We start from the raw sequence: 26,327 nt of genomic DNA, 5'->3' as shown, positions 1-26,327 counted from the left end.
TGAGAACGTACATTTGGGAATTGCATGGCTTCCCAGTAAAGCTTTTTTAAGGGTCTGATCCTGTGTGGTGCTGCGCATTGCCAGTTCCCACTGCTTTTTCAGCAGGAGTTGAGAGAGGTTCGTGCAACGGAGAACCAARTCTTTAACAACACTAATGAAATGGAAGTGAAAGTCAAGGAAGGCAAGGTTGGAGGTTGACAGATGTCAGCCAGTTGCAGAAAGAAGATTTTGCTCCGATGTTATCACATATAGAGCAAACCATRGGGATCATCTTGATTCACATATTAATTGCTTTATGTGTATTTGCATTTTGCATTTTAGATGGCATGTATTCCTTTGTGTATTTAATTTTATTTTCTTTCTCTTTCTTTTCTTTTTTCATTGTTTCCGGAAGATAACAATGGTATTTTAGAAGGGAGCAATCATGAAGATGGTTACACMAACAATGCAGCTGCTGATAATATTGTTTGGAATCATTTTTTGCAAGAATGTCACTCACCTGCTCTTATTTTATGCTAACGCTTGGAGTAATGTGTACTTTTAGKGATTTTCTTATTTTGCCAGTGTTAAGCAAACAGCCTCAGTTGCCTGCCCACTGACCCTGGGAAATCCTGAGACCTTCTGTCAATGTGCTAAAATTCCTAGGGCTTCAACTATGCTAAAAAAAAAAAAAGTCTCCGTAGGCTGTGCTAAGGTGTTTTTATTTGGACAGGTGGTTGTGAGGAGTGCGGGTACCTGCACCAGCTGTTTGAGCGCACCGGTGTTATTAATTCAAATAGTAAGACAATCTCCGGYTTGCTTTTGGATGTAAGCAACTTAGCCCTGCCTTTGCTTGAACCCAGATACTCACCTGAGAAACTTTTCCCATAATCTACCTCAGCTTCCAGTACTGGCCGCTTGAAACGCTCGCACTGACCTCTTTGGCCATCGTATTGCGCTCAGCGTTGCACTCCGCGGCAGAGGCTGAAAGGAGCTGTAACTCGAGGCCGGTGGATATTTTGTTCCCTGGCGGTGGTGGTAACAAATAGTTGCAAACGGGAAGCATTTCCCGTGTTCTTTGTGCATTTGCTTGAGTGCCTCTTGCGTGTGTCTGCAGCTTTTAGCGGTTTGTGGCATGTTATAGTGCAGCATTTTTACTAGTTTATTTAAGCCTCAGAAGAAAGTGGGTTCAGTTATTTTTTTAAAGTAATAAATAGTTAGTCCATGTTCATCAGTGTTGTCATTGAGAGCTGTTGCCTTTGGAGTCGAGTTTGTTTTTCCTTTTGCATTTTTCCCCTCCAAAGCAATAACGTAGAGTAAGTAATAATGAAATGCAAAAGAAGGTGGTGGAATGAATTGAAAGATAAAGTTGACCTTGAATCAGTGAAGACATTTACCAGAAGGAATGATCAGAGGGCTTGTTTTGTCCATTAATGAAGTGTTAAATTTTGACATTAGTATGAGGCAATATGATATAAAGCCTTTAATGAGCTATTATAGGCAAAGGCCAGGCCTGCCTGGATTCTTGTTTCTTGAGTTTAGCCAGTAAAAAAAGCTTATGAAAAGAGTATGACAAATGCTTATGAAAAGAGTAAATGCTTATGAAAAGGGCCAGGGAGCCTGTCCTTCACTGTTTYGTCCCAGCTTCTGGCAATCAGTGTTTTAGAGCCACTGGTGGACCTGTTCTCCCTTAATCTGCRTAATCCGCTCTGAACCTGTTTGGTCTCCTGGCCTCTCCTAATTCCTGTTGCAGCGAGTTGCACAAGTTAATTTTGCCTCGTGTGCAGATGTGTCCTTTGTTTAAACTTGCTGCTTTAATATCTCTTATCCTGTAAGAAATAGTGGCTAATTCTCTGCTTACTGCCCCCGCATCCCTCACGACGGTGTAGTCGTGCAGTTGTCTTTCCCAAGGTGAAACAGCCAGGAGCGTGGAGTTCACTAGTGCTCTCCTGAAATGTTGGTTTAAGGGCGCGGAGACAGAAAACTTCATTAGAACTTTGACCATGTCTTCCTGTCCCCGGTTCCTGGCTGGCCTATTTTTGGAGGTTGAGCCAGGATTAGCAGAAACTTGTCGCTGTACGCGAGAGAGGCAGTCTTCCTTGTTCTGACCAGGTTGTAGTAAATGCACAGATGCAACGGCGCTGGGTTTCACCTGAAGTGCTTTCCCCTCGGCAGGATCCCAGCACCTTTCAGGAGCTGGCAGGCAGCGGGTAGGATGAATCCATCCTTTTACTCTGGTGTTGCTTGAAGCAGGAGGGTGTAATGCTGCAGCCTCTCTGGAGTCCAGCGAACGCGTTTGGTTTATCTGAGTGCCGCAGAAGTACGGTGATCTTCACTCTAGCTTGAAGGTTTTCTGTAAGCTTTAGGTGGAAGTGTATTTCAAAATGAATTCACAACAGTCGGTGGACTCAGAGCTGTGTATCTTTGCTTATTTTCATTCTGCTTCTCTTTCCTAACAGTATGTTCTGCAGTCCTTGYGAGGGGCCTTGCCCCAAAATTTGTGAGGACGGGAAAACGAAGACCATAGATTCTGTCACATCGGCGCAAATGTTGCAGGGATGCACGATTCTCAAGGGGAACCTGCTGATTAACATCCGTCGGGGAAGTAAGTGATTGCCCTTTCTTAGGAACCTCCGATAAGGCTGCTTTTAGTGTTTTTCCTTTTGTCTGTGAACATAATGATAAGAACATTAAAACCTCAGAGAACTGTTTGTTTTCTAATTCTATAGCAGTGCTSCAGCTATGATAAGGATTTTGCCTGTTTAGTTTGGCCCGCTGGAGCACGACTCCACCATGCCTGTTGAATAGGTAGTAAATGACCGAGTGTGAGGCAGTGAAGGCTGGTATTTTTGCTAGCTTTTTGTTAGGCCAGGGCAGCAGGACTGGGCAGTGAGATGAGCAGTAGCTCCAAAGGCTGAATAAAGGCCTGAGAAAGTGGAAAAACTGAAAATCCTTGCATCAGGGTAGGTAAATGAGAGTTGTCTGCAAAGCAGGGCATGGCACTGTAAGAGAGGGTATGGCCTCAGTTTTTAAGGAGAGGTGTGGTGTATTGCTAAACCATGTGATCAAAAGCGCTGGAAGCTCGTTTAAAGCCCAGCACTGTGCCTCCGGGTGGTCATCGTCGGTGAGCTGGCCATCTTTGCATGTCTTGCACAAGCTCTGGATTATATTTGTTAGAGCAGTGATTCATCAGCCAGGGAAGTGTCGACAGCTGATGAGCTCTTAAAAAAAAAAAGTAAAAATCACTCTTAGTTTTTATTGGAAATGTGTCTCCATATCGAAGGTGCCTTTTGTTTTCATAACTGTGGTTGAAAGATTGAGATATATTTGATTTGCTCCCTCCTACTGAAAACAGCAGGGTTTAGAAGCAGCAGTGTGTGGATTATTTCACTTGTGGTCTCCCCTCTGCTAGCAGGATCTTYCCTTGCACAGGAAGATGTTCCAGTTAGATGGTCACAAGTGGGGTGGGGTTTGGGTTTTTTGTTTTTGTTTTTTGGAGGGAGGCCATTTTTGTTGCGATGTTTTTGTTTTAAATATTATCTAAAAGGAGCTAACGAGCATCTGCCTCCTACCAGCTTATTTTGTGTGGGAACCAACCACTGGTATTGGGGCTGCCCCAGCCATGTGTTAGGACTTCAGTTGGTTTATGGCACAGCAACACCCCCCGTAGCAGCTTCTCCCACCTGAGCACTGCTTAAAAACATCCCCTCACGCCTGCAGTGTAACCCAGCAGGATGGTGATACYGGGCCAGGGGCAGGGGCTAGGGGCAGCAAGGCTGGAGCTGGAGCACCCTGGCGAAGGATGGAGCGTTGCAGACCCAGGAGGAACAACGTGCTTCCTGGACAGGGACCGTGCTGAAKAGTGGAGCTTGCTCCGTGGTGTTTGCAACGGTTCATTAGAGAAATCCACCTCTAGCAAGCTRTGTGGAATATGTTCCATGGCATGAGGACATCCTTCTGGTTTTGCCTTTGTTGTTCCCTCAAGAGGTCTAGGCTTTGTGGCCAAAGCTTTTCATGCTTTGTGCCCTGGTGGAGAACAATCGTGTAGCTCCACCACTTTATCCGTGCTCTCGTTCTCTGTTTTGCAGTGGCGCTTTCTGCCAGAGCTCCGCTCTGCGGCAGAAGAGCTCTTCCAGTCTCATGGGYGTGTACATTCACACAAGGGTTTTCATCCTTGCCAGAGCGTTGGCTCAAGATTTGGTGCTGGCTTCAGAACACGGCATCCAGGAAGAAAGAAGGCACACCAGTGGGGAAAATTAAGAATAATGTTCTACTACTGCTGTGTTGCTTTATTTTGCCCTTCACCTGTCTGCCCACACAGGCAGCTGTCACTGTAGGATGAATATCAGCATCTCTCACTTTCAGAAGCAACAGATAAAAACATTTTCTTTTACTGAGCTAACACTGCATTAAGCAGAATACTGGGTAAAGCTGTGAATTCTGGAATAATAAAACTGCATTCTTCTTAATGTAGGTAACATTGCCTCTGAGCTGGAGAATTTTATGGGCCTGATTGAGACAGTAACGGGGTATGTGAAGATTCGCCATTCCCATGCATTAGTCTCCCTTTCTTTCTTGAAGAACCTGCGGTATATTCTGGGAGAGGAACAGGTGGACGGGTAAGTGTTCACATATTTGTAAGTGCAATTTCACTTTAGTGGAAAGCCACAGAGAATAAGTCTTCTAATGGACATTTGTGTACCGTGTATAGAATCTTCTCTTCCACTAATACGCAGCATTTTTCTCCTAATGAACACCATTGCACAGTCATCACTCATTTGGATCACTATCCAAATCAGCATATTAAATTGAGTATATTAAAAATATATTTATGGTAACTTAGCTGCTGCTTTTCACTTGGAAGGAGAATTTTCTAGGGAGATTTTTTTTACATTGATAAACTGTTTTCTTTTGTTCTCATTTTTGCTATATTTCATTCAGAAATGAACATCTTCAGAAGTCATTGGGTTTTGTTGCAAATTGTTACTGTTGGCTTTTAGCAGAGTTCTATGGAAAACATCAACTGAATGGAAATCTCAGCTTCACTAACCAGGGAGTGCAACTGGAAGTGGTCCAACTAGTATGAAATTGTTTGCAAGTTACAATTGTTTGCAATTCCTTAAAATGCTAACTTTAATTATCTATGGGGCAGAAGAAAGCTTGATCAGGAAAAGTAACATTGATTTCCACCAAAATGTTCACTGTGGGTTACGTTGCTTCTGTAATGTGTATAATTACATAGTGTGTGATACTTTTTGATACCTGGCTGTATATAACKCCTGTTTTCCTGTGATGGGAATAGATAACTGAGACACAAGTTTAACCTCGGCAGAACTTKCACTGCTGAGGTGTGGTGACGTTCCTTCAGGAAAATGCTTTGCTTCCTTTCTCCTCCCGAGTAAAGTAGCTGCCCAAGTTTAAACCAGTGCTCTTGGGGAGAAATAAGTCTCCTTCAGTAATGAGAGAACGGTTAAACAAAGAATTTGGGGAAATCATATAGGAAAAGGTGGTGGGAAGGTCATGGGAAAGGTTGCTTGTCTCCGATTTATCTGCCCYGGCAGGATAAAGTTACAGCAGGAGGGATTCTTCGAACCTCCCTCTTTCTCTTGGGCCAGTCTCTGGTCATCCTTAAATTCTTAAAATTCCACYGTCTGCCGGAGTGAGCTAAAGGGCAGCACTTGAAAAGCACACTGCCCGCTCAGTACGGACATTGGCTCTACGGAAAAGCTTGTTTCTAATTGCAGATCCTAGAGGCTTGTCGCTTTGCCGAGCGCCAGGCTCGTTGGGCCCGCTTGCGATGCGGCGTGCTCTAGCAGATACTCTGGTTATCCATTTGTCTTGTCTTCTCTCTCTCTTTGAGTTCAGCTTTGGGCTTTAAGTAGTAATTATGTTTACGGAACCTTGTATGTCAGCAAGCATAACTGATATGAACGGAAATGGCTGGTTTTATTAAATCTGATTCCCAAATAGAGAAGTAAATGGTGAAGCTTTCGAGAGGAAAACAGGGCTGAGTTAGGGAAGTAAAACAGATCTATACTGATGAGCTACTCGTGCTAAAAGTCACCCGTGCTAAGAAATTACTGCGGTTACATACTTGGGGTCGGGCCAGTCTTTGCCCCTACAAAATTTGCCCCTTTGCAGTGTTTGCTTGCAAAATGCCTAGTAGAACTTAGAYACTACCATAATCGAAATGATATGTTTCCTAAAATATTTAGATAAAAGTAGACACCTGGCAAGGAAAAACTGAACAATTAGTTTGGTAGAGATATGAACAGCAGGGGACAGGGTCTTAGCTTAGGAAGTTTTGGACTGCTTGAACAATAGTTGTTTATGCCAGTGTTGCCTTGGGGGGTGAGAGGTTYGGTTAAGACCCGTTATGATAGTTGTTCGTTACATGACTGTCCCCACCACCACCGTCCCCCCCCCTTTTTTTTTTTAGTTGAATAGGACTAACAAAAGTAACACGGGTTTTCCTTCTCTCCTGTCTTCTATTGGTTGATGTCCCAGCTATGTGGCCTGGTGGTGACTTTTGTCTTTCTCCTCTTGGTAGCCCTGAGAGGTGAAACCTCTTCTCTTCTGTACGTCCTACAGGCTCTTTGCATCCCAGTTTAGTCAGACTCTAGCTGCCATAAACCTGCACTGCCTGGTCTTTCTGTAGCCAGCTCATCCACTGCTCCTCTTCAGTCCTTGTTCCCTTTTTGGTGAAAGTCACCTGTCTTTCCAATCATGCATTGCCCTGTTCTTAGCAGCAGACTTCTCTGGTCATTGTCCCTTTCAGAACCATTTTGTGTCACGTATTCTGTGGAGGGGTATAAAGGGTTACTGAAAACTTATTATATGTTTTTATTGCCCGCACCTCCTTCTGGTGTGGTTGTAGTGTTGTGCATCACAGCTTCACGATGGGTGAACGTAGAGAGATGTAGCGTTGCATGCCGATACAGCATGTGGAGCAGGCGTTTTAATTTATGCAGTCAATAATTAACTGGCTCTGGGTGCTGTGCAGTTGGGGATGCACATCACGTTGTGGGAACGCTGTCCTGTAGGTGTGCGTGGGTTACGCAGGTCGCCTGGAGGCTTTCTGCAGCACAGCTTGGGACCAGATGTGCCTCCTACTTCTGTTCAGAGGTTTAGCCTGTCCTTCAGGCCCTGATCTCCAGTCATTCGGTTAGATACTGGCTCTGTTTGACTGGCAGCACTTTGCTTTCTACAGTGAATCTTTTATTCTTTCCATGCTCTCTTCCTTGGCGTCCTGATTTTTTTCCACAGCTGTTGGAGCCAAAGTCTGATATAATCTATAATTATTTATACCCTAAGCCCTAAGTGCACTCCAGTTGCCCTTTGCTCCGCCTTTCAAGCCACACAGCAGTTCACCTATGCTGTGATTTGGGACTGTATATAATGCTCCAAATGTGGTTTCCCTGGTGCTTTGAATGGTGCCAGAATAACTTCCACTAATTTATGCTTTCAGTGTATATATGAACCCTTAGGACTTGTTTGCCGTGCCTCAAACTGCTGCTCAAACTTATGCATAAGGTTTTAATGTATGATCTGCAGCAGTTTCCAACCCTGGCCCAGTTGGCGTGCAGTTGTGTAAAGACCCAATGTATGCTTGATTTGTCCCATTTATTTGACTGTCTTGAAAGCTTAGCTGCATTACCTTAAAACAGGAATTCTCTCTAGTGTCTAAAGCGTAGGTGTCCCAGTTGTGAGCAGGAGGCAGGGCGGGCTGATACGAAATATTTGTTAAGATGGTTTCTACAATCGTGGAACCACATCTCTGTTTACTGCATGTAATCTGAGTCCAGCTTTTGGGGTCTTTCCTGAAAAGCTTACTTGCCGTTGCTTAATCATATGGCTAATTGTTAGTGAAGTGTCATCTCTTTAACAGTCATCTGTAGCAAAGTAATAGGTGTGTCAAACACAGTTTTTGGTGGTATCTGTTGAATCCCACATGCAGTTTAGCATCGCTGTTCCCTCCTGGCAAGATGCATTTAAAGCACATATATGTGCTCACTTTCCCAACTGTATTAGTCAACTGAATACGTTCTTCTTGGCAGCTGGCCAAAATAGTATGAGCTGTATCTGCTTTGCCAGGAATCAAGCCCTGGATATTCAGGGGACACTTGGAAATAGGAGAAATCTCTGCTCTTTCACGTCATTTTGGAAATACACTCAGCATTTTGATACGTGCTAAGAAACTGCACCAGTATTCTGTACAGATTGCAGCCGGAACACACAAGCTTTCCACTTCAGGTTGGATAAGGGAGGAATTAATGCTAAATTTTCAATTAATTAATTGAAGGAAAACCATAAATGAATAGCATGTCAGCTTCTTAAGAACCCTGTGATATCTGTCATGTTACCTTGCAAAAACCCTGATTGTAGTCAAAAGAACACGCAGAGTGCGTTGTTTAACTACGCTGCTGTGAGCTCTCTGGTGCGCAGCAGCTTGCACAGATCGCAAGGGTTCACTGCGTTARTAATGGATTTTGTGTTGATGCAGTTACGTTGGTAGGACTTTCCACAGAAATAATATAATAAATGCTGCCACGATAGGTTGATTTCATTTAGGTGCATCAGTTACACAAACTTTAACTCATTTTTCCAATTGCTCATTCCTGTCCCTACTGTCCCCAAATGTGAGTGTTTTTGCAGATGTCATCTTACTACTGATGGAGAGCCTCTGCTCTCCCGTCTGCTCCGCCTGTTTCTCAGATCAGCACAATTGACGGCACCTTGAATTTCTTCATAATCTACAACAGGATTTGCACACACACCTTTGTATTCGGTATCCGTGGCAGTAAAGGATGTTCATGTTATTCCACCGGTGTACTTTAGAGACCGGTTCATGCTCAGCACGTGCTGCTGCTGTCTGCGTTGTCAGTTCTGTGCTTTGAAGGGTGTATCCTGTGCTGTGCAGTCAGTGTAACTGCTTGCTGTCAGGTTTTGATGTATAAGCGCAACTGTACTTGGCACAATGCGGGAGATCTTTCCTGGGCCAAGAGGTAAACTAAGACACAGAGGCAAGGAAACCTCACTGTGCAAACTCTTATAGCTGCTTTTGTAAACATAAGCAAGACAGCTGAGTTCACTATCTTATTTTATAGCCAGAACTCTGGCATGCTGCTGCTCCCGTAGCATATGCACGGTTATCGCTTCTCCTTCGCCACAAAATGGAAAACCCAGTTTAGGGACCTGCTGTCCAGAGGACACATTTATATTCCATATGGCAACTTCCATACGATTATGAAAACACATGTTGGAGTGGGCTTTGCACAGTGTGATGCCAGCCTTGGAGTCCTGTGTCGCAGCCATTTCCCTGCTCTCTGACCAGAGTGAGCATTCGGGGAAACTTGCTCCCTGGGAGAGAAGAAAATCCTTTACTCTGCTGAACATCARGTTATAGTGATAGGAGGAAATACAATGTTTTAAAGTTTGCTTATGTTAAGATGTTCTTGGTGGGAATTGGCTATGAATTAAAACTAATATTTTTCCCTTCAAAAAAATTCCTTCTAGGAATTATTCTTTCTACGTGCTTGACAACCATAATCTTCAGCAGCTGTGGGACTGGAACCATCATAACTTGACGATCAAGGAGGGTAAAATGTACTTTGCATTTAATCCTAAGCTATGTGTTTCTGAGATTTACCGTATGGAGGAAGTTTCAGGAACCAAGGGACGACAGAGCAAAGGAGACATAAATCCAAGGAACAACGGGGAGAGAGCCTCTTGTAAGTCAAAAATCTCTCGGCAAACTGCTTCTGAGTGTGAGACAACTGTGTCGCCAAAGGAGGGGGGAAACAAAAACAAAAAACCCCACAAAAAACACAAAACACACTGCCATGTTTCTGAATATTACAACATTTAGAGGCTAGAAATTAAAGTAGACTTCCAGTCACTCTAGTTCATAAATTCTCAAAATGTAGCTGAAAGCGTGTGTGCAGAAAATTCTGTGGTTACAGAGTGGCTATCTCATCTGAAGAACAAAGAAACAAAACAACTTTTGATGAAGAAAGCACAATGCTTTCCTAATACCATGTTTTTGTGGCAGCAGCATCTTGTAACAATGGGAACATACTTTCAAACGTCCTTTTTAGAAGAGTTCATATCAGTTCTGCCATTACTACTTTACTGTGTGGTCTACCTGGCAAGTGAGAAACAAAGTCTAGTTTTTGGTATGTCCAGTGAGGAGTAGCTTCTCTGTTTCCTTTGCAGAATTACAACATTAAAAATACTTTCCTCTCCCAAGTATTTACTTTTTTTGATATCAAGGAGACTGGTGAATAACAATTCCTTAGACACCAGAAGAAACTGGTTCTGTTATGTTCAAGGTTCTTTCTAGCTCCAGGTGAACAGTGTCTTGTTGCTGGAAATAAACCCAACTTTCTGTGCTTTATTTTATTTGCTTTTGACTTGAGAGCAGTATTTCGTGTTCTGCAGTATTCCTAGGCTTCAGTGCCTTTGCATTTAATTTTGGATTCTGCAATGGTCAAAGTTGCTGGAAAATTTTCTGTTGACCTTGGTGATCTTCACATCTGGTCTCCTGGTGTAGCGTACACGTTTAAAAGCAATCTCTCATCTAGCAATTAAGAAGAAAAACCCTTATAACTGATGATGCTTCTTTCTTTGGTCTATTTGTGGTGTTCTTGGAGCTGAGTAAATTAAAATGTATCTTGTGTATCAGTGAAGTCCCCTTGTACTGGATGGTGTTTACAAAACTAGGACACGTACTCTGCTGAATGTCTCTTTAGGCGTGATGCATAAATGCAGATGGCACAGATCCTTGTTGTAACCACACTCCATTCTTTGCACATTCAATAGAGCAAAGGCTTGCAGTCCTGGAGGAGTTACAGACACACAGCCAGTCCTTACTACCACTGAGGCTAGTGCCAGCCACTGCCTGTTTTTTAAAACCGTTACAGAAAGCTTTCTGACTCCGAGAAGGGGARAAGAATCAACAAAAGCTAAACTGCCTTTGAAAAGATAGCACCAATAGTGCCAGTGTACATGAGGGTGAAAACCCCTTTATTTTCAGAGACTTTTATGGAACATTAGAAACTAACTCGCAGTTGACACTTAGAAGACAATTTCTCCATCCAARAATTAAGTTTTTAAAATGCTATTTTGTTTTGGATTGGAAAGCTCAGTGAGCTGGTGGTGGGAAGCCATTCATTTCAAAGCTGCCGGCTTCCATCCAACTCTGTTCAGAGGAGTAGCTGGAAGCTGCTGCCATCAAATGGTTGTGCTGTTTATGAGCTGAGTTTAGGAGTTCTTGGTGCAGCCTCTAACRAATAGGAACGTAAACTCCTCTGTCCTCCCCATGTTGTCAGTTCCCCAGAAAAGCAAATTGCTATTGCCAAAAGTTGTCCTAGAAGGTGGAAACACAGAGGCTAGGTACTGCCCTGCCTGTGCATTGATGCTGGATGACAAATTTAGTGCTACTAAACCAGTCCCGCAATTAAACAGGACTTCCATTCCTCCCTCAGGGAGAGGCTGAAATAGTTTTCAAGAGCTTTCTAATGATGCATTAAAAGAAAATCTGGTTCAAAAAAATTAACAACAAGGAGCTCCGACATATTCTAAAATTATTTCCAAGGCTTTTATGCACCCAAATATAGCAGRATAAATATCAGGCTATAAGGAGACAAAGGCCATTGGTATAATGTGGTATTGCAGGAGCTACTGAAAAGGCTGATTAACTAAAATTAATGCTAAGAAATAGCAAAAAAACCAATAGGGATGTGATGCCAACTCTATGTGCTTTCCTTTTGTGTTGCAGGTGAAAGTCACATTCTGCGTTTTGTTTCCAATACTACACTGAAGAATCGGATTAAACTAACATGGGAACGGTATCGCCCTCCAGATTACAGAGATCTCATTAGCTTCACTGTTTACTATAAAGAAGCGTGAGTAGATGTCTTCAGAGAATAATGGGGACAGTCAAGGGATAGTAGACAATGTTTAGAGTTTCTATTCTGACTGCTGATTTACTGGCTGAAGAGAGTGAGCCAGCAAAGTCTTTCAGGTAGTTCCTACTCTGTGCAGGTTTTGTATTTCATCCTTGAGTCCCTCTTTTGTTCAAATTCTCTTTTGGCTAGAGCGAAAGTCACATTTAAAATGAGAATTGTTTTGACTGAAGCCTACAAATGGATTCTAAATCCTTGGGATAGTTTCTGATTTTAGAAAATGAGATGTATGGCTTGGATATTCTCTGGGCATTAATTTGGAGCTCTCTGTAAGCCATGTCTTTATGACTATTGAGATCTTTTCCTTTTGTAGTCATAGTACTGACTAGAGAGCTTTTGGAGCTTGCCTTGTCACCTTCATGACCTGTCTACTCAGTTTGGCTTATTTTGGTTATCCAGCCTCAGTGGTTTTCTGCACTGACATCTCTTGCTAATGAAAGAGTGGGGCAGTTGCTGGAGAGAGCCTAATTTCTTAGGACATCTCTCTGCCTTTGCTAGTCCTTGTAGTTCTCAGATTGAAACTTAGAGTCAAAATACAAGTGAGCATAGTAGTAACTCTCAGAGCAGACTGGATGGGTGAAAGGAAGGTTCAGCATGGTGGTAGTGACATATACAGCAAGGCTGTGAGGCATAGCAACAAGAAGTATTAATACCCAGTATCGTTTGGAAAAAAAAAATCATTCTGATGGTGTATGATGCAGTAAACTTAGTTTTGATGATTCTGTAGTAAAGAATAAACAAGAATAGTACTTTGTATGTTCTTGCACCAGTGGTGCAATTTAGAAGTTACAAGACGTAGAATTATATGCCTATATAAGGATGTTTGCATCATGTGGAAATATAAGAAAAAAAAAAGCCTGTTGGTTTCTGAAGGACTGGTCATGAAAGTTTGAGTTCTTTACAATAAGAGTTCAGCCACTATCAATAACTATTTTGTGTGGCTTCTCCAAAATTTATGCACAGCTAAAGTCTAAATACATCTGAAGCATTTCACTGTCTGAAACACAAGACAAACCCAGGGTTRGTGTTTACTTTGAGAACCTTGCGTTATTGCTAAGGATTAAAAGTAAGACCTGCAGCTAAAGCTGAACTCTGAGTTTTGTAGTGGTTGAAAATAAAATACAAATCTGGAATTCTCTGTTTTGTTCTGCTGTGAAAAACAAGTAAGCTTTATTTGTTCCACTGAGCAAGGTTGAAGTGAGATGCTCTCATAAATGTAGGAGATTCTTCAAGAGGAAAAGATTTCATACTTTTTTTTTCTTTTAATGTTTCAGATCATTCAAGAATGTGACAGAGTATGATGGGCAAGATGCATGTGGCTCCAACAGCTGGAATATGGTAGATGTTGACCTGCCACCAAACAAAGAGAACAATCCTGGGATTTTACTGCAGGGATTGAAACCTTGGACTCAGTATGCCATTTATGTCAAGGCAGTTACCCTCACAATGATGGAAAACCATCATATTCATGGAGCAAAAAGTGAAATAGTATATATACGAACCAATGCTGCAGGTGAGGTGCTGGGCTCTTGGGTAAGGGTTGATAAAGCTGCATGTATGCTTATTACCTCTCGTTGTTCAAATCGATCAGCTGATTAGAAAAACTTACTTCTGATGTGCAAGAAATCCACCGGGAGCCTTGTGCATTTTTAGTCTGTTGTAACTTCTATTCAAATCACTTTCTTTTCCTGTGAAGAAGCTTGGARTAGCCAGGGGTGAGAAGAGTGCTTGTCAGATGCCCTGCAAGGAGCAGAAGCAGATGGTTTCCTAGCCAGTTCTTCAGTCCCTTTAGCATCCAGCAGTTGCCATTACAGTGCTCTGCCAAGCGGCCGTGGTCCTTTCAAACYGACCTGTTGTCCCAAGAAGGCTTCCCAACGGTGCTGCTCGGTTGCACTTGGCAGCACTATAACTCAGCAGTGAGGATGGCCCAGCGCAGCRTTTTGAATCTGCAAAGTGGGAGGAGTCCAGATGCTCACTGGAGCTCAGAATCCATTTTAGAGGTYACAACCACGTACTACTTGTTTCTGTTTTCTGAATCGCATTTTGCGATCTGTGGGCACCATTGCCATTAAGTGTTTGGCTTTTGGCAAGCAGTCACCATCAGTGACTGTTTTTGCGTATACCCTGGAGAAGCCAATGTTCGTGTCAGTTGTGTTTCAGAAAGCTGTATTTCACAGCTGGAAAGAAGAATGCACGTAGCCTTGTCTGCATTTCTGTTCAGCTTTGAAATTTTGAAGTTCTGACCCTATATCACTACAATCAACTCAGGCCTTACTCTGTAGATGACGGGGGGATTAGGGTGTGCAAGAAAACTCTGTGCTGGATTAAGCTCATCTCTCGTGGCTCTGAGGATGCCCAAGGCAACTAAGCTAGGAAAAGGAGCTCTGACACTACTGATAGGGAATTTTAAGAGCGTGTGACCCTTGAAATGATACAAGAGGAAAATTTGAGATGTTTCCTTATTTCGGTTAGGAATTGAACATGACCTCGGTAACGCTGAGTGAGATAACCAAACATTTTGTTTATTCAGATATAGGAGAAAACTGGTTCTGTATATTTGTGTCCCGATTTGTTTCACATAAGTGCTRGCAGAGAATAGCCAACCATTGTTCACATGAGCATAATGGCAACAATGAAAGAAGTGTCTGATTCACACACTGAAAATAAGTGAAAAAGGGTGAACCTACTAAAATAGCTAGAATATTACTTATTGGGTATAAAGCCTACTATGTTCCAGCATATTTTGAGATTGGATGTACAATTATTCTTGTGCTCCTTAGTTCTCCTTTCTTTCCTCCCTCTCCCCATCTTGAAGGTCTGTCTGGGTTTTCAGAAGGTGTTTCTTACAGATATCGCAAACAAGATTAGTTATTTTTCACTTCACCCCTGCCTCTAGAAGTCTTCTTGGTGCCTCTAAAAATAATGCAATTCATTATTTCCTCTACGAAACCTCTGACTGTAATAGCAGATGCATTTTTATGTAAACAATTGTTTTATTTAGAGTAGCAACAGAAAAGCAAGTTCTGTTGTTAATACAGAAATGGAATCTTTTGTGCAGGTGACATGCATAATGATAGAAAATGTCAGCAGCTATTAAAGCAGGATTAAAATTTGCAGGAGAATTCTGTGGTTATTCAGACATTATTTTCATTTGAAATTATGGCATTTTTTCCTGGAGTTAGGATTTCAGATTTTGTCCCATGGATGAAGGATAATTTATGTACAACTTCCAATTGGGACTGTGAGTTGTTACTCTTAAACCTTTCATATTCATTGTCAGTGGGGTGTAAGTAGGAGATGTTTTTCTTTGAGATAGGTGAGTTGTTTTTCTTGCAGTAAAGTAGTGGATTAGGCTTCACCTTGAAAGCTTATATCCAAGGATATTGTAGAATGTGGTTTAAAAATACCATGGTTTTCTTTGTGTTCTTTTTCACTACAGTGCCATCCATTCCCTTGGATGTTATTTCAGCATCCAACTCCTCTTCCCAATTGATCGTGAAGTGGAACCCTCCCTCTCTTCCCAATGGCAACCTCTCATACTATATCGTGCGATGGCAGCAGCAGCCTCAGGACAGTTACCTTTACAGGCACAATTACTGCTCCAAAGGTAGGAAAACTAAAAACAGTTGTGTTGAAATGCCTTTGTCTCCTACCTGCCAGTGCACATTATATACCAGGACTAAAGCCTGTGCCTTGCTTCACAACACTTCTGTGAATAAGAGCAAGTAAAAGCGAAAGGGGAAACATGGATTGTTGCCATATTCATAATATGGAGAGAGAAGAAATGGGTCACCTCTACTCTTTTCTTTTAAGATAAAGTCCCAATTCGAAGATATGCTGATGGGACCATTGATACAGAAGAAGCTACTGAACCCACCAAGCCAGAGGGCTGTGGGGGAGAAAAAGGACCTTGTTGTGCTTGTCCCAAGACGGAGGCAGAGAAACAAGCTGAGAAAGAGGAAGCAGAGTACCGGAAAGTGTTCGAGAACTTCCTTCACAACTCTATCTTTGTCCCCAGGTAATGGACTTTGGAAACTTGCTCTTTACAAGTAGGGCAGCTATTTGTGGGTTTTAACATTTCCTAGAGCTCAGGCTTCCTGAACCTGAAAGATATGTGGATAACACCTGAAGCACATAAACATTGCCCTTCCATTTATGTGAGACAATCTTCAGTCTTCCTACTTTGCAGCTTCTCTTCACTAATTTTCATCTCACTGCCTCTATTTTAGCTGATAGTAAGGGTTCTTACCTATATTGTTCAAGGACTTTATTGATGTTTCTTTTCAGAGTCAAGAGTCACTTGAGGAGCCCTTTGTCTATAAGGGATTCAAAGATAAGCAACAGTGGCAAACAAAGGGTTTCAAATGGGATCTTTCTCTAAATAGCCATTTAAGTACTTATGTTCCTAATCTGAAGATTTGTTTGCATTTGATATTGAAGACACATTCATCTTGCAGAATCAAAGCTGGTCTTCCTTTCTAGCTGTGTGCTAATTGCAGAGGGCATATTGGTTTCCCGGGCCCTGCTGCAGAGAAGCATTAAATGTGCCCACTCTTCCATGATAAACACTGGCGCTTATGCATTAAGTGGAATAGTAACCATTTTATGTTTCATCATAGAGTGGATACTACTGAATTAATTGGTGATTTTGATCCTTGAGTTTCTAATTTACCTCTCATGTAAGCTGTTCTTACTTAAGATAATTGGATCCTGGGACCTACCACACAGTGTGTAGCTGTTACGTTACAGTCTGTAAGCATCAAATTTCAATCATGCATGTTATCTCACTGTCTCTGTCGGCAGGTGAAGTTTATGGTGAAGTCCTGTGTTTGAGAACTCAACAGTGTGACTTTGCTCGTTAAAACTAGGTTGTGCTGCTCTTCAGTGTGATTTTTGAACTTTATTCAAGCTGAGATTGATTGGGACTTGTATGGGGTAGGGACTGTGATTATGCTTGAAGCTTTTTAGCTTTGTCCAAAAAGCAAAACAAAACAACCCCCCCCCCCCCAAAATACTGCCTCTCTTTGGAAGTGCTAAGTATTGTATTTGAGCTGTATTTGATTCACAGCTCACTTTAAATTTAGCATTTGTAGTTGAAGTTGTGCAGTGTTTCCATACGGATGATAAGAACCAGCAGCAAAGGTGAGGTACAGAGAGGCAGCAGCCACTGTGACTGGCCAGGAGAAATGCATGCGATTCCTGAGCAATGCAAAATGCTATAAATGTGATCTCATTTTGTGCTTTATGAAGTAGCACAGCAGGAAGTTTTGAAAAGCATGTGTGAGGTCTAAAGTGCCTGAAACTGTATCGTACCAGCTTTCACGAAGGAAATTTTTTTTTTGTATTTCACCAAAGCTTTGTAATTTAAAGTAGACGTTGCTTGTCTTCTGCCAAATTTTCTTGTGTTCCCCAAATGTGAAGGGAAAATCACAGAAATGTGAACTGAGACAGTAACAAATTAACTGAGCAATTCACACAGAATTTCCTGAAAGCTTGACTGTTTCCCCTTCTCCTTAACCTGCTGTCATAAGAGTGTTTTTTTGTAACAGCAGGAGCAGATAAGGTACAAGGCTCAGAAATAGACGCACAGCCAAGCAACTTTAAAGAGGCTGAATGTCAGGGAAATTAAAGATTATGAGCTACTGAGATTTCTTCACGGGACAAGTCTAGGCATCTCATTACTTGCTGATGTCTATTTTTCCCCTTCCCCATGGGAGAAGTTAATTAATGGGCTAATGCAAGCCTCAGTACTAGTATTTGTTTCCAGTGTCCTGCCTGTTTTCAGGATATTTTGAAAGAAATGCAGCATGTATTACAGCATGAAAATATTCAACTGCGTGGTTTTAAGGTGGTTTAAAAACCCTATTGGTCTAATCTTGTGTGCAATTTCCGGATGTCCCTATGTATATTAGTGCCGGAGATGAGGTAGATTCCAAAGATGAGAACTCTGGTTAGTCTTGGAGAAGCACTCGCAACCGCAGGAGTATCAGTTGTTCTTCAAGTTTCTTTTGCTTCTCTAATGACCAGGCAGAGTGACACTGTGTATAATAGAGGGTATCCGAGAGGTAACCTCAAAATTACCTTAGTGGATAAGAACAGTTAGCTCTTATGATAAGTGACCTGTATTTTTTCTTTTTAATTTCAATTTGATTTTATTTTTATATGAAATGTTATCTCTTTCTTTCCCTTTTACATTTCCCTTCCTCTCCTTTAATGGAAGAGATGAATTTTCATGTTTTTATCTCTAGACTTTTCCTTACTTTCTTGGATGCTCATTCTTTTGTCTTTATGTGTGCTTTTCACCAAAGCAGGGAGCTGCTTGACAGAAAAGCACTGGTATCAAATCTTGTGACCTCTTAGTCATGTTTGCCTTGTGGTTATCCTACAGATCTTTTTCTCTCCCTGATGTGACTGTAGTTTTCACCTATAAGTTTTGTGTGTCTTTTTCTTTTTCCCCAAAGGCAGGGTAGAACCGTACTCCCCTCCCACCCCGAGATCACTGAAGAATGAAACTTTACACATCCCTTAAAGGCAGCAATAGGTCAAGTCATGCTTTTTGGGCTCTTGCATCGACACGTGCCTTTGTGGTTGATTGAAAATGAACTTTTTATTTTCACTACTTTTCATCACAAAATCTATGCAAATGTTTATCAGTTCAGTGCTTGGCATCCCTCTTATCAGTCCAAAAGTTTGTTCTTTTCAGTGAATTAAAGCAGTAAATGAGTACTTTTCTGAAGCAGGGTGAATAGGCTTAGTGACTTCCATAAATATCACCGTGGAGGACAGCCAAGTGCTTACATCTCCTATGAAATTCTCCCATATCCCACTGACAAGTTGAGAAATTACATGGGCATTATGGGGCTTGTATGCTGCTTAGAACAATTTCCTGATAACTTAGGAAGTTATATCCGTGCCTGGGTTTATTTCTGTGCTATTTACATGACGTCTTAGAGTCTTGAAAGGACTACTCAAATAAAAGGATTTTGGAAAATTTCATAGTGAACTTCTTTTAAAAAACAAAACAAAACAAGCTACATCCAGACTGCCAGAAGATTTCAAAATGAAATCAGCCTGGTTTTGGCTCGCTCTGTAACATGCTGCTTTGTGGCTGAAGGTACTAAGACGGTGTATTTGATAGCAAGGTAACTTCTATTAAGTCAGCTTTCTTCTTGTCGCTGGGCAGGGAGGCCTCATTAACCTGATTTCTAATACCCACTCTTTGATCAGAAACGTGTTAGACTTCATCTCTGGAGTTGATAACCATTACACTGAGCAGGTACTAACCGGGCACTGGCTAAGTGAATTCATGTACGATAGGATTCAAGCCAAAATTGTTTCCATAGTGTTACTCTTCTTAAATTCTTCTTTAATTCCCACAGTACATCACTTTCCAGGTCTTGTGCTCGTTCGGGATGCAGTCCTGCTGCCTGCGGTGGCCAGGAGGGCAGGAGCTGAAAAGGCCGGCTTGCCTACATACATAGTCCGTGCTCCTGTGCAAAGCTCCTGGATCAGACACACAAGGCTAAGTGACATCTCCGATGCATAGCAGTTGTGTTGGTTAGCTGATACCATCCAAACCTTTATAGAGTATTTTCGTATTGACCCTTGTACTAATACTAAGGGTCTGTTGATTATATCAGTTTCTTAGACTTGAAAAGGTAGTAGTATTGCTGTAAATCCTCAGGTTTTTAATTCAGTGCACACATTTCCTACAGAGGCCTGTAAGGCAAAGCAGGGTTGCTTAGCGAACTCCCTTCATGATACGTCATRTAGTGCTCTGCTTTCTCGTATCAGAAGATTGTTCCATTGCAGAGGTTTCATGCAGATGAGAGGAACAGAGATACAAGAATTGCCACACGTGCATGGTGATTAACTTCCATGGTTTTTAGCTATCTTCCATGGTTTCTTTCCTTGGTGCAATAGATTAAGCAGCTTCAAATTTCTGTAATTTCATTGCAACTGAAAAGGAAAAAAGAAGTTAAGCCCAGCTTGTTGAGAGTTAGCCTTGCTTATGCAGCAGACTTCAGAATAATTTTTTCCCTAACCTTTTAAACCTTTRACATCTGATTTTTATTTTAAGCTTGGATAGCAGAATTCAATATTACTGTCTTTAAATACAAATCTAGTTTGCTTATTTAATAACAGTGAAGCCATTTTTGCTATTTAGTTTATTGCACAAGCTGCAGCGAGGTCGGAAGTTTGCATGTTTATCGTGGGGCACACTGTGAGCTTCAGAGTTTTGGTCAGTTTTCGAGTAGATAGCAGTAGGATGTGTTGACATGCTGCGGGTTAAGATTAAGAGAAACCTTTCTTGTTTTACAGTTTCCTTTATTTGGAGTTTTTTTTTTTTTTTATAGTTACCTACTTTACTGTTTTTTCCACTGTTTTCCTGGAGCTAGCTGCATGTTGAAAAGTGGAATGTTTCTAAAGAGACCTTTTCTGTATGCGTCTTTCTTCTTCACAGACCTGATCGGAAGCGGAGGGATGTGTTCCGAATTGCAAATGCCACGTTGGCCACTCGAAACAGGAACACAACGGGGACAGATCACTTCACCAATGTTTCTGATGCAGAGGAGAGTGAGGTGGAATATCCGTTCTTTGAGACCAAAGTGGATGGCAAGGAGAGAACTGTGATCTCCCATCTTCAGCCTTTTACTCTTTACCGCATTGATATTCACAGCTGCAACCACGAAGCGGACACGCTTGGTTGTAGCGCTTCCAACTTTGTCTTTGCAAGAACCATGCCTTCAGGTATGCTCTCGGAAGTATAAAGTTTTGATAAATTTTCTCAAGGAGAGATCCATCTTGGGGAGGACAAACCTTCCAAAAGAGTCGGGGGTATTGGCGGGTGTTGGAGTATAATACAAAGACTCTGTGCAAGAAAATAAATTGGAACTATGTAAAACGGTTACAGTAGTTCAATGGCCTTGACTGCTCTGTCTGTGCATTGAGTCACTGATCTGGAGAAAGGTGTGTGTGCGTTGAGTACGTAGATAATTATGAGAGAATCGGTCTCTCAGCTCTATAAGTGAGACCCACAGGCGTGGTGGGCTGAAGGTTTTTTTGCAGTTCCCTGTATGCTGAATAGAGATGGGGCACACGTCTCTGCTAGTGTTTAGTTTTGATACGTTCACTCTGAACTATTTGCAGGTGTCAGAGTTTTGCTAGTGGGAATGTTTGCAAAATGTTTCTTCTGTAACAGCAATGACCATGCATTCCTCCAGCCTGGAAGCAGGAGGAGTACGGTGTTGCTTTGTGACCAATCACAGGCATCTAGAGTGCTTCAAACAAGAAACATTGACTGCTCTACTTATGTTTGAGACTTTTGCAGATTGTATGTCTTCCAAGAAGAATAGAAATGATTTTAGTGCAAACTGATATGCATCCAGCAAAGAGCTTCTGACTCCAGCAGATGTCTGGGGATATTTGATGCAGATTGGTAGCAATTTTGCTTTGTTTCTGGAAGGAAACACTATCATAATCCAGATCCAGCTGTGTCAGTAAATGCAAAAAGTTTTGCTTATTTCAAGGAAATAAGGAAATCTGTGAGATCAGGGATCTGTCATTCCCAGATTTTTAATGTATGACTCTGAAAATTGAAGGCTAAACAGTGTTGTTGGGTTTTTTTTTCTCCTTCTAGACCTAGCCACTGTATTCTTGTAAAGGTGGCCTTAATTTGACGGAATCTGTCTTCATACTCCTGTTAGCTTTTGCGTGGAAAACATTAAGTTATCAAGAACTAAAAGTATTTGGGATAAAGCAATTGTTGAATTACTTTCAAGACTCTTTTAAAGAACTGTGACCGGGCACAATAAAAATTTCCTAAGGCTGCCCACAGAGAGTGGGTGTCAGTGGGGCAGAACTTACTGTGTTTACAGACATTTGCAAACAGCCCAGTGTTTATAGCTGTTTGAGAAGACCTGTGTCTGCACCGTTGGGCCTAGTGGAAAGTTTGGAAGGAAGAAACCAGACACTGATACACAGGTTCTTTGGCACGTAAATAGAGCACAGTGACTAATAGAGTGCTGATGCTGGTGGAGCTACGTGCTGCATCGCTTCTGGCAGTCAGTGGTTCAGACGATGCTGATCTCCCCAACAAGCCCCTGGCCGGTACACTTAGTTCTCCGGATCTTTGAGTAGCGCTTACCGCGGTGCTTTTGTACCTAAAGAATAGTTTGAAACATTTTTTCCTCAATATTTGTGTAAGCTCCCGTTTCAGTAATAAGTGGTGTTCTGACATGACTTGTAAATCTTTTACAGAAGGAGCAGATAACATTCCAGGAACAGTAGCATGGGAAGCAAAAGAAGAAAATACGGTCTACCTGAAGTGGTTAGAGCCTGCAAATCCAAACGGGCTGATATTAATGTATGAAATCAAATATGGGCAGCACGGAGAGGTGAGGATTTGACATCCCTCTGTTAAGAGTTATAGCTTATAATTCTAATTTATGCTGTGATCTTGTCATATCTGACTAGCTAAATGGGGTTAGGCTAGGGCTAAACCCGTATTTGCGTAGACCSAGCAAGAACCCAAGTCTGAGTGCAATTGTAATATGTTTTCGTTGCTTTGACTTTGTACGTCACAAAAGACTTAGCACAGTATGAAGCGCCTCATTGTTTTAAAGTAGACATCATCACACTTGAGGCTGCTGAGACTCATGTAGCAGTTTTTGCCACAGAGGGTGACTTAGCTGCTAGTCTGCAGTCCAAATTAATCTCTGTTCGTGGCCTATTAGATCACACACTCTTGGATAACAGAGGTTACAAGCAGTCTGTAAATCAGAAGCTGAAAGGCGTTCGAGAGGTTGACCTTTTTTATCCTGTAAAAAATATAAAATGCACCTCAAAATGAGGGAAAAGGATACAACGTTTAGTTGTATTCTCTCTTTAAAAATGAATAGCCTAAGATTTTTTCACTCTTTCAAAGATGTGCTTCAGTGCAGGCTGTAATAAACAAGCTTTGGTATTGAGTAGCATGAGTCACCTTGGTTATTGAGTCACCCTCGTTAGTATTTACCATGAAACCTTTAAAGTGGAAAGTTTATTCTTAAGTAAAGTAACTTTTTATATGGTGTTTATGGTAGCTGCTTTCATTCAGAGATCTGTAGATTACCAAGAGTTAAATCATTGAGTAGTGTTCCTCTTAGTCCCRTTTTACACATGGGCAAACTGAGATACCTGTTTGGGTCTCTCTTAACATGTTCCTGTGCGCTGCTACGGGCTGAAGATAGGAACTGTGGTCTCGAACACCCAGCAGCAGGCTGCATGTCATTCCTTTGTTTCATTTTTTTGACAGCTTTTGAATTCCACATATCTCCTTAAACTGCTTGAAGGAAAACTGATCAGATGGCGCTTTTAGTTGTAAAAAAACCAAGCTTATCTTGCAGCCTTATTGTTTTCTCAAGAATGAAGAGTGTGAAGATATTAATATGAACTGCAAGTTGCTTTTCTTTCTTTCAGGAGAAGCGGGAATGTGTTTCCAGACAGGAATACAAGAAGCTTGGAGGAGCTAAACTAACTCATCTGAATCCTGGGAACTATTCTGCCAGAGTTCAGGCCACTTCGTTAGCTGGGAATGGGTCATGGACTGAGCCAGTGTCTTTCTATGTGCAGCCCAAATGTAAGAAGAATGTTCATAGGCAGTGCCAAACTGTGTGATCATTGTTTTTTTAATAATTCCTGTTTTTAATGTATGCAACTGGGTGTACGAACCTCTTCTCTGTGTACTGAATACCCTTGTGATGTGCTGATGCTTCTTTGGGAACTCTCCTGTGTTCTTTTTTTGGCAAGTGTCAGCAAGCACAAGGTGTATCTGAGGTGTGATTGTTGTCTTGCATTCCTTGCATGTGTTTTAGAGATGCAAACAGGCAGTGGGTGCGTAGAAYGCGTTGCTGGGGTTCCCCTGTGCTTTGCTACTCGTGGTTGGGATTGTGATGTTAGGAGTAGCAGTGTGGAGCTGGATTATACAAAATCTGTGGCAATTTTGCAAACCTGCTTTAAAATGTAAAGTGATGCGAGAAGCAGGTTGTTTAGATTATGGCTGGCAGGTTGGTTTGTTTTTTTGTTATTTCAAGATGCTTTTTCATATGACCTGTTTGATCTCAGTGACATTTTGATAAAGGTAACACACTGATGAAACGGTGAGACTAGTCCTGACAATGGGAGTGATTTGCATTTTGGAGAAAGAGCACTGTACAGTGTATGCAAAGACCCCCTCCAAAACCTCTGTATTTAGTTGAAGAATAGGTGTATCCATGGAAAACTAGAACTCCATCTTTTTCCTTTTTTTTTATTGCTGGAATTTAACTTGAAGTAAAGACCTGTGTGTATATATCCTGAATATAGTATAAACAATTGCAAGGATAAGCATATTATTCACTGAGGAATGCAAGTCGTTAAAAGCATAACGTTAAGCATAACCCCAGACAGACACTGTTCTGTATAAAATTAATGCTTTTCACTGTCTGTTTTCTAGTTCTACTCAGCTGCAGTCAGGTAGTATTTCTGAGTACATTTCTCCTTATCAGACAAGAAAATGAGTACTTTGATTTCTCCCTTGTATGGAAATATATCGAGCGGGTTTAGCATGTTTCTTTGTTAACAGAGATTCCATAGAAACCCTGACACAAGTGTTTTCTTGTTGGTTGCAGCAGCAAACTATGGCAACTTCCTGCACTTGATAATCGTGCTCCCCATTGCTTTCCTGCTCATCATTGGAGGCTTATTGATAATGCTGTACGTCTTTAACAAAAAACGGTGAGTTTTTTCCGCTTGTGGTTAAAGCTAAATTGCAAGAGGGGAATATTTGTTTTCAAATCTGTGCCCATGGAGCAAGCTGGAAATGAAGAAGTGAAATGGCATTCAGAGGACTGAGTGGGAGAAGCTAACATAGATTCTGTCCTGTTGACGTGTAAAAGGAGCTGGTTTAGAGTTACAGTGAGCATCTGGTTGCTGTTTGAGATATGAAGCGGCTTTTTATTACAGTATCATGTTTGGGAGGGAAGAAGAAGGGTTGGCAGGAACATATCCACTGGGACAGTGATGGCAGACCCTGAACCTTTTATAATCAGCAGCTTTGCCTGAAATTTGGGTCATTTTATAAACCATGAAAGCTTAGTTCAATTTAGGTTAATTTGATTTCTCCCAAATTCTAAAGGTTTTCTGAAGCCTTTACATCCATTTTAAAAAATACATGCTGGACAGAGCAAAGTTTGTCGAGGAGAATGATGAATTAGTTCGTTTTCCTCAGTTTTGCTTTTCACTGCTAGTGATTTTTTTTCTCTTTTTAATTGAAGAAATACTTAATGAGAACTTAATAGAAGTCAGTGCAAATGTGTTCAGCCTTGCAACTGTTTATATATAGACTTTTTTAAATTATATACTCATAAATTATACTCACTGAGAACGATCCCATTATTTACAGCTCTTGATTCATTCACGTGGAGACTGTAACTGTTCTCCTCCAGCATTCGAGCAACAGGCTTTGTGTCTGGTGATGCAGGGTAGCTGCTTGGCCTTCCCTTGAGCTCTCCTACGTGGAATGTGTGATAACTCATTCTTCTTTCAGCTCTTGTTCTCGCTCACAAAAACATTTGGTCTCTTTAGCCTTTGGTTTTCTGAGGTCTGATTGACAATTTTATTTGTACAGCCTGATTCCTGCAAGAGCTCTCGCAGTGCTGAAAAAGTATGTCTTATACTGAAAATCACCTCAAGAAATTGGGGGAAAAGGAGGGAGTTAAAATAAACAGTAGAAACAATTTATAAAACAGTCGAATGGAATTCCCCGTAAAAACAATCCTGTTCTTGGCAAAATCACTTCTTCCACAGTGGAGCAGGTGACGTTCTCAGCCACAGGTCTCCGGTATGCATCACCATTCAGCTGCTTTTCTTAGAGGAAGTTTACCTAGCAACTAAAAACGCCCTATGCATTTCTTGTGCTGATTTGGTATAGAGTGGACTGAAGGGGGAATTTCCTGGGAACACTATTCTGGATTGATTTTCCATGGATTATGTGAGGTAGAACAACAACTTCATTTGTCCTCTTTCTCCGAAAAGCTCTCCACACACAGTAAATAATATTTCATGGTTGAGCAAACAGTGGAAAAGCTGTAGAAGAGGTGGTCTGAAATTTGCTTAGGTTTAAAGATTAAAAAAGAAAAAAAAATGTTTCAACAGGAACAGTGACAGACTGGGCAATGGAGTACTTTACGCTTCTGTGAACCCTGAGTACTTCAGTGCTTCAGACGGTAAGTGTGGCCTTACGCTTCGGATGCTTTTCCTTTCATGTGGTCTGCTTGTGTCTCACTTTAGGAGATGCAGAACTCTAAAAGAGACGTAGTAAAACTCTTTTCTCTAGCCGTTTTGTTAGCACACCTGTCGGTA

At 41.6% G+C, this 26,327-nt stretch overlaps 1 protein-coding gene across 2 annotated transcripts in view; it reads left to right on the top strand.

The window, feature by feature from the left end:
• IGF1R (insulin like growth factor 1 receptor) overlaps window positions 1-26,327 on the top strand; it is a 191,112-nt gene that overhangs the window by 144,627 nt on the left and 20,158 nt on the right. For both annotated transcript variants that reach the window (XM_026074249.1, XM_026074257.1), the window contains 12 exons: window positions 2,439-2,584; window positions 4,454-4,598; window positions 9,496-9,710; window positions 11,759-11,885; window positions 13,220-13,458; window positions 15,385-15,552; window positions 15,759-15,963; window positions 20,410-20,696; window positions 22,206-22,342; window positions 23,406-23,565; window positions 24,596-24,701; window positions 26,121-26,191. In XM_026074249.1, coding sequence (XP_025930034.1) covers window positions 2,439-2,584; window positions 4,454-4,598; window positions 9,496-9,710; window positions 11,759-11,885; window positions 13,220-13,458; window positions 15,385-15,552; window positions 15,759-15,963; window positions 20,410-20,696; window positions 22,206-22,342; window positions 23,406-23,565; window positions 24,596-24,701; window positions 26,121-26,191 — 2,006 coding nt within the window. The remainder of the gene's footprint in view (window positions 1-2,438; window positions 2,585-4,453; window positions 4,599-9,495; window positions 9,711-11,758; window positions 11,886-13,219; window positions 13,459-15,384; window positions 15,553-15,758; window positions 15,964-20,409; window positions 20,697-22,205; window positions 22,343-23,405; window positions 23,566-24,595; window positions 24,702-26,120; window positions 26,192-26,327) is intronic.

Source organism: Apteryx rowi, unplaced genomic scaffold, assembly GCF_003343035.1.
Source record: "Apteryx rowi isolate R43461 unplaced genomic scaffold, aptRow1 scaffold_11, whole genome shotgun sequence".
Classification (NCBI taxonomy): domain Eukaryota; kingdom Metazoa; phylum Chordata; class Aves; order Apterygiformes; family Apterygidae; genus Apteryx; species Apteryx rowi.
The sequence above is the reverse complement of the archived record's forward strand: the minus strand, read 5'-3'. Positions and strand labels throughout refer to the sequence as shown.